General features: G+C 35.2%; 1 protein-coding gene across 2 annotated transcripts in view; it reads left to right on the forward strand.

Moving 5' to 3' along the window:
- LOC107571363 (rap guanine nucleotide exchange factor 5-like) overlaps positions 1-8,832 on the forward strand; it is a 75,990-nt gene that overhangs the window by 55,498 nt on the left and 11,660 nt on the right. For both annotated transcript variants that reach the window (XM_016257683.1, XM_016257684.1), the window contains exons 14-20: positions 1,515-1,606; positions 4,158-4,188; positions 4,342-4,420; positions 5,951-6,100; positions 6,688-6,785; positions 6,866-6,988; positions 8,081-8,259. In XM_016257683.1, coding sequence (XP_016113169.1) covers positions 1,515-1,606; positions 4,158-4,188; positions 4,342-4,420; positions 5,951-6,100; positions 6,688-6,785; positions 6,866-6,988; positions 8,081-8,259 — 752 coding nt within the window. The remainder of the gene's footprint in view (positions 1-1,514; positions 1,607-4,157; positions 4,189-4,341; positions 4,421-5,950; positions 6,101-6,687; positions 6,786-6,865; positions 6,989-8,080; positions 8,260-8,832) is intronic.

Below are 8,832 nucleotides of genomic sequence, written 5' to 3' on the forward strand. Positions count from 1 at the left end.
GGGTGTGGGTGGGGAGAGGGGGGGGGGGGGGGGGGGGGGGGGGGGTTGATGGGTCAGAGAGTGTGTTCAATTATACACAAGACACACAAACATTCAGATTCCATCAAACACTACAGCGCCCCTGAGAACAGTGTGTGTGTGTGTGTGTGTGTGTGTGTGTAGCCGCTGTTGAGGCAGTAAAAGTACACTGTTCCCTCAGTGTGTTTGTGTACTGACAGAGTTCAGCATGCACTGAGGGAATGTACATTATTATAAGGTACATCCACAGTGCGTGCTGGGTAATAAATTGCCTCTTGACTGCCCAGTGCGCATGCAAGGTCAAAACTCACACAGTCTCCCATACATACATTCAGTTGGCATCCAACTGTGTTTTCATTCAGAATTCTGCCTTTATATAAAGAGAAGAGAGATGAGTTTATCTCAATTAAAATACAATGTGTTAAACACAAAAAACATTGCAATTGTGTATTTTTAACTGCACATTACCATGAACAATCATGAGTCAGTAGGTCTCATGAAGCTTTAGGGCACAATGTAGATGTAGATTCAGTGAAGGCTTCATCAGACCGATTCAAACTGGCAGTGTGTTTATTGTTAAGTATAACTACAATTAAAAGATGTTTGTTAATTTAAATAAATGTTTAATTTAATTTAATTTAATTTAATTTAATTTAATTTAATTTAATTTAATTTAATTTAATTTAATTTAATTTAATTTAATTTAATTTAATTTAATTTAATTTAATTTAATTTAATTTAATTTAATTTAATTTAATTTAATTTAATTTAATTTAATTTAATTTAATTTAATTTAATTTAATTTAATACCTAAACTTAAAAGCTCAAAAATCCGAAATGTTGCCTTGGCAACTAACTGAAATAAGCTGAAGTTTAAAACAAAACTGAAATAAATCTACATAGAAATGTAAAAAACAATAAAATTACAATAGCACAATACAAAATTACTAAAGCTTTAACTAAAATTTTAATTAAAACGGAAAATATACAAGTTAAAAAATATTATAAAAGCTCATTAAAAAATGTATAAATACTATAAGACTTTATAAATCAATGCAAACTGCTGAGTTTGTCTTTTAGAAAAATTCATAAAAAAACACTTATAAGAGTGATTTATTCATGATTACATTGTTACATTGTTATGTCACTAATGCAATGAAAAGACAAAAATTCATGTTTTTTTATTATTATTATTTTTATCTTAGTTTTTTTTCAAATGATAGATCTGGATTTTTATCTGATGATATGAACATTTCTGGTATATTTTTTAAAGTGTGCAGTGCCGAAATATAGAGATATCTTCACATTTTTATTTTATTTATTTTACTACTTAATACAGTTACATAAAATAAAATTATTTAGGCAGTTCTGCTGTCAAAGTCTGGCTTGTGACATATTCATCCAAATGGGAAAAGCTATTGATTCCAATTATTGTGAAATGCCAAACATCTACAGATCAATCAACCACTAATATAAATGCATCATCTTCTGTGCAGACGTTGTATCGATATGTGCTGGAAGACGTTTATGAGTTCCCCACGCTGGAGAAGGACCTGAAGGAGTTCCAGAAACTTCTGCGACGGAGACAGTGAGTTGCACACACACGTTTGCATTTTTAATTTAAAATAATGAACTATTTGAGCCATTTCAAGTGGAGAGAATCAAAATTGATTTTTACGTAGAAAGGGCGACAGTGCACCGCATTAAAATATATTATCCTTCATGTTTTCATAACCGCTAGCCAAATCTTTGAGAGCAAGGGGGCCCCATATTGTTTCGGGGGCCCTACACAGCTTGCGTATTTTGCATATAGGGAGGATCGGCTCTGGGTGAGCATCTCCTAAACTCCCTCAAAAGTCCATTTTTAGCAGGTTTTCTGTATTTGACGAGTAAAACAGAGCAAACATGAGCAGGAATGCAGATGAGCATGCACGCCTCTCCTGAGCTCTTTACGAGCTGTCGTCTGATCAGCTTAGCGTGGAAAGGTTCCCGTTGGGCCGCTGGAGCTGCTCTCATCCTCAGGGTTTGGCAGGCAGATGCTCGTTATCCCGCTTAATGAGCTGACATGCTCAGAGGTGTAATTATGACTGCTGCGAGGGGCGGAGACTCACTGAGCTCACGCCCATCTGAAGAGATCTGATTGGCTCGCCGAGCGGCATGCCAGGGGCAAATGGGTAATGGGCCGTGAGCGTGTGTGAGATGAATTAAAGAGGGAAATAGCATCAGTGTGTGTGTGTGTGATCGCTGCTGATGTCTCCAATAATCTCACGTGTTTCCTCTAGAGTTTCATAAGAGGTTTTAATAATGTTTCTCAAATTGTGCTCGGATTGGAATAAAATAGTCAGAGATTAACTCAAATGTTTCTCATCAAGTTATTTGAATTTCTCTGAAATCTCAATTTTTTTTCTTCTGGATAGCAGTGAGATTAAATGTCGGATTGAGTCTCCAATAATCTCACGTGTTTCCTAAGAGGTTTTAATAACGTTTCTCAAATAAACTGACTCTGCACAAATTTGCAAATAAATGTCAGAGTGTGAACGCAAACGTTTCTCGTCTCAAACCGTGCGCAGATCTCAGTATGAGCGCAAACATTTCTCATCAAGTTATTTTTAATTTATTTAATATCTCATTTGTTTCTTCCATACAGTGATGATATGAGACGTATGCTTGAGTCTGTTTGCTCCATCATAAGAGATCTCGATAATGTCTCAAACAGTGCTTAGATCTCAATATGAACTCAGACATTTCTCAAAAAGTAAATTCGAATTTATTTAAAATCTCGTTTGTTTCTCATGGACAGCAATGAGATTAAATGGAGAGTTTTTCTTGAGACGATGTTTGATCAAGAGATTCATAGGAGATCTCAGTAATGTCTCAAAGTCCGCTCAGATGTCAGCGATCTCAATTTGAACTCAATTTTGAACATTTCTCATCAGGTTGATTTGAATGTATTTAATATCTCAATTGTTTCTCATTTCTCAGCAATGAGATTAAACTGAGAACTTTGGCTTGAGACTGTGTTTGCTCTGTAAATTTCATCGGAGATCTAAATAATGTCTCAAACTGTTCTCAGATGTGCTAATAACTCAAACATGTCTTACCAAGTTAATTTGAGTATCTCAATTGTTTCTCCTGGACAACAATGCAATGGAGTAAATGGAGTGCAAATGGAGACTTTTGCCGAAGTCTAGTGCATTTCACCTGAGAAAAAGACACCAGTAATCTCACGTGTCTCATGTAAAGTTTCAAAAGTGATCTCAATGTCTCAAACTTTGCTTGGATTTGCCAATAAAACACAGAGATCTCAATATTATCACAGAGATCTCAGATTAACCAAAAATACCAAACTCTGCAACCAAAACTCAGAAATCTCAATATGACCTCCAACATTTCTCATCAAGTTATTTTAAATGTATTTCATGTCTCAATTGTTTCTCCTGGACAGAAATGGAGTGCAAATGGAGACTTTTGCTTGAGTCTAATGCTTTTGTATCTGAGAAAAAGACCTCAGTAGTCTCATTTGTCTTCTCCAAAGTTTTAGAAACATCTCAACTACGTCTCAAAGTGTGCTCAGATCTCCTAGAACCAACCTGAGATGTTATGTACATTAATTTGTATTGCTCTATAGTTCTTACTGTATGACAACAACGGTCTGTTTTAAATTCTTCTAATGAACTTTGGGAGAAACATCTGAGATGATTCTTCTGAGCTTTAAACGAGCAACTATTGAGCCAAATCATTGGCATTTGTCAACGGGTAAAAAAAGAAAGTGAGAATTTTATTCTCCTTAGAAAGGTTTTGTGTTAAAACGAGGGACGAGACGGTGATTAAAGCACTCATTTATCCTGCTAAAATCAGACTTCTCACTGTCTGGTTTGTGGAGCTCTGCAGCTCAGCGAGACAGAAACACAATCCTGAGTCGATCACCTCCTGTTAAAGCAGCGCTCTTCTGATAGATGCATGTAGTTCAGCGACAGAGACAAACAGAGTCTCACAGGAGACGTCTCTGTCTGTCCGGACAGATGTTAAATCAGCCGTCTCTCGGTGCATCTGTCAGACTCACATCGGGAGTGTTTCTGCAGTCGTGGACGTCTCGTCTTGTGTCTCTAAGCTGCTTTCTCTCTCTTTCTTCCCCTCAGTACGGTGGACGACTATTCTCCACACCAAAAGGTGAGAGAGACTGTGAAAACCAAGAATTATTTACCCCAAAATGAACAAGTAATGAAATTGTTAAAATGAAGTAAACGGCTAAATACTCTTTCAAAAATGCATTAAAAATGAAAAAATGAAGTTCAAATACTGAACTGTTGTTTGTACTTCCAGAATAAAGGGCTGTACCAGCAGCTGAGTCTGAAGGAGAACTGTGTTCCTCTCCGAGCATCTCCAGTCGAGAGCAAGGACGGTAATACTGCTGTCTTCTCATGCTTGGGTTCTTCTGATTTATATTTTTATATCATACACTGACATACACTACAGGTGCATCTCAATAAATTAGAATGTTGTGGAAAAGTTCATTTATTTCAGTAATTCAACTCAAATTGTGAAACTCGTGTATTAAATAAATTCAGTGCACACAGACTGAAATAGTTTAAGTCTTTGGTTCTTTTAATTGTGATGATTTTGGCTCACATTTAACGAAAACCCACCAATTCACTATCTCAACCAATTAGAATATGGTGACATGCCAATCAGCTAATCAACTCAAAACACCTGCAAAGGTTTCCTGAGCTTTCAAGTCTCAGACAGTGGTCTGTTGAAATATATACAAACAAATTAGAAATCAAAGCTGAGCTGCAGCTAACAGAACCAGTGCTGAAAACTAAACTGGAAATCTAAATAGAAAATTTTAAAATGTTTGATAATACATATTTTATTTAAATTATATGTTTGAATATATAAAGACAAATTTTGGGTGGGTAAATGTCATGTGGAAATCTACAGGTCAGGTTTCACCCTAAAACAAAAGAAAAGTAAATAATTGGAAATAAAAATATATTATATTGTATAGGTTTTATATTATGCATTTATATATATTATACAAATTCATATTTTATATTTTGTATAATATGATTTTTTTTTGCATTACATTAATGAGAATTTTGAGGAAAACATGCTTATAATGAAGCTTATGTAAAATTATGCAAAAATATATGCAAATATATAATAGAAGCAAAATGCTAACAATAATTTTCTTTTTGCAAATAGAAATTTATTATATATATATTTGAATTTTTTTATAAAATATAATATATATATAAAATAATTTATATAAAAATAATAAATTATATCAAATAGAATAATAGAATAAAAACAATGATATAACTAAATTTTCTTTATGCCAAATGCCAATATCAATTTAAATAAATAAATGTGAGAATATAATAATAGAAAAAAATGAAAAGAAAATTAAGCACATTAATTTACATTAAATTAATGTACATTAAATTACATTTATTATAAATAGTTTTTTTTATCCTTTTGATACAATACAATATGTAAATAAACAATAACATTTTATATAATAATTGAAAGAACAAAGCATAATAATAGAACTAATTTTTTTTATGCAAATACCAATTTAAATAAATGTAAATAAAATATGTTAATAGAAAAAAGAACAAATTTAATAAGCACACAAAATGTATTTTTGAAAATATAAATTTATTATAAATAGTTTATCTTTTTGATATAATAAGATATGCAAATAAACAAACAAATAAAATAAAAAGCATAATATAACAATTTTCTTTATGAAAACGTACATTTAAATAATACATATTTTTAGTATAATATATCAATGTAAATAGAATAAAAAAACTAATATAAAAATATAATGTAATTTTTTCATCATGTGATGTTGGGAATCTGTGTGTGTGTGTGTGTGTGTGTGTGTGTTTGTGTGTGTGTGTCTGTGTCTGTGTGATTGTTTCAGTGATGTGCCGTGTGTATGTGAGCTGTGATTCGTATCTGAGCATGCGGGTGAAGCCTGCGGTCGTGGCTCAGGAGCTGCTGCACATCGTCTCTCAGCGGATGGAGCGATCCGAGGACGACATGATGCTGGTGGCACAAACCTATAACGGAGGTTCATACACACAAGCACACACACTCTCTCTCACACACACAAACACTCTCTCTCTCTCTCTCTCACACACACAAACACTCTCTCTCACACGCACACACACTCTCACACACACACTCTCTCTCTCTCACACACACACACACTCTCTCTCTCTCTCTCTCACACACACACACACACATACACTCTCACACACTCTCTCTCTCACACACACACAGACACAGACACACACGCGCACACACACACACACACACACACACACACACACTCTCTCTCTCTCACACACACACACACTCTCTCTCTCTCTCTCTCACACACACACACACACATACACTCTCACACACTCTCTCTCTCACACACACACAGACACAGACACACACGCGCACACACACACACACACACACACACACACACACTCTCTCTCTCTCACACACACACACACTCTCTCTCTCTCTCTCTCACACACACACACACACATACACTCTCACACACTCTCTCTCTCACACACACACACAGACACAGACACACACGCGCACACACACACACACACACTCACACACAGTCAAACACTGACCCTGTGCTCTGTCTCTCAGAGAAGCGTGTTCTTCAGCCGCATGACAGTATTTACTCTGAGTCTCTGACGGCACCCAGCAGACTGATCGCCTGTCGCAGAGACCTCAGCGAGATCCTGGTATGACAAACTAGCACAGTGTGTTTGCTTTTGTGCCTGAACCTTATAAACATAACTCAGTGACGGTGTGTGTGTCTCAGCCGCCGCTGACGGAGTGTCCAGAGCTGGGGCAGAAGCCCGTCAGACTGCTGGGCATCAACACGTGGGACGTCGCTGTGGCGCTGACAAACTTCGACTGGAATCTCTTCAACTCCATCCACGAGGTGAAGCTTCTCAGATGCTGCTGTCATCATCAAATCATGAGCTTGATTTTACACCAGACAGCAGATGAAACAATCACATTTATATGGTTATATTCATTTATATTCTATTTACATTCATATGGTATTATATTAAAAAAGATAAAAAATATATTATTTATATATTATTATTTATTTAAATATATATTTGCAAAAAGAAAATTGAGTTATGATCTATTTTGTTTAAATATTTTATATTATAAATTTTTTTAAATAGATGATAAATATATATTTGTGTAAACAAAATGTAGTACTATTATGATGTTTAAAAAAAATCTGTTATTATATTTTATTTACATTTTATTATATTCAAATTATTAAAATGCGCAAATATAAATGTATTGTATTTTAAGTGTATTATATGTTTTAAGCTAAAAAAAAACAAACAACTAAAATTGTTTTACATTTTCTATTCAACATTGAAGATCTTTTAAACATGAGATTTTTAAGCTTATATTTTTCTCTCATAATAATTGTTCCGAAAACATACCCAAAACCAAAATTGAATGTTTTTAAAATGTTTTGGGATATATACTACTGATTAAAATGTGCGGGTCTGAAAGATTTTTTTTAAATCTCTTAAAAGATGTTTGTTTTGCTCACCGGAGCTGCATTTATTTAATAAAAAATTTAGTAAAAACAGTAAATATTATTACAGTTTAGAAATGCTGTTCTATGTGAATATCTGTTAAACTGTAATTTATTTCTGTGATGCGCAGCTGAATTTTCAGCAGCATTACTCCAGTCTTCAGTGTCACATGATCTTCAGAAACCATTCTAATATGCTGATTTAAGAAACATTTCTGATTATTATCAATGTTGAAAACAGTTGTGCTGCTTCATATTTTTATGGAAACAGTGATACATTTTATTTTTCAGGATTCACAGATGAATAGAAAGTTCAAAAGAACAGCATTTCTTTGAAATAGAATCTTTGTAACATTATAGATGTCTTTACTGTCACTTTTGATCACTTTAATGCATCCTTGCTGAATAAAAGTATGAATTTCTTTAAAGACACCACACTGACCTCAGTCTTTCCTGTGTGTGTGGCAGCAAGAGCTGATCTTCTACACGTTCAGTGGTCAGGCGAGCAGTGGACACACGGTGGCGCTAGAGTTCCTGCTGCAGCGCTGTAATGAGGTGCAGCAGTGGGTGATGTCTGAGGTGCTGCTCTGTCCCTCGCTCAGCAAACGAGTGCAGCTCCTCAAGAAGTTCATCAAGATCGCCGCGCAGTGAGTCTCACTTCACCTTCACATCAGAAAATATAACAATACTGCTTGTTTTGACAGATACCGATTATTCTTATGTTTAAAGGGGTCCTATTATGCTCTTTCACAAAGTCTTGATTTTGTTTTGGGGGTGTACTAGAACATGCTCTCATGCTTGGTGGTTCGAAAAACGCATTATTTTTCACATAATTTACATTATTACAATACCTTTCTCCCCAGGCTGGCACAAACGGCTCGATTAGTTCCGGCTTTGATGAAGGTCCGCCTTCCGAAAAACAAAATGTGTTGTGATTGGTTAGCTGTCCCAGTGCGTTGTGATTGGCGAACAGCTTAGATGGTGTTTCTGTACTGCAACGCCCCCTTGCTCTGTCTTTCAACAAAAGCTTTTGGCGAATCCGGCACTGTACTCCCTCATGTTGTGGAAGCTGTCCTCAGTAAAATGCGCAGCACACAATAGCAAATTGGGGTTATAATGCTCAGGAACAGAGTTAAAAAGTAGATTGCAACCACTGTTTCCTGACATCATCCGCTTTCGGAAGCCCAAACAAAGACGTTTGGGCACGGAGGTGAAAAAAA

This window comes from Sinocyclocheilus grahami, unplaced genomic scaffold (assembly GCF_001515645.1).
Source record: "Sinocyclocheilus grahami isolate Dianchi unplaced genomic scaffold, SAMN03320097.WGS_v1.1 scaffold1585.1, whole genome shotgun sequence".
Lineage (NCBI taxonomy): Eukaryota > Metazoa > Chordata > Actinopteri > Cypriniformes > Cyprinidae > Sinocyclocheilus > Sinocyclocheilus grahami.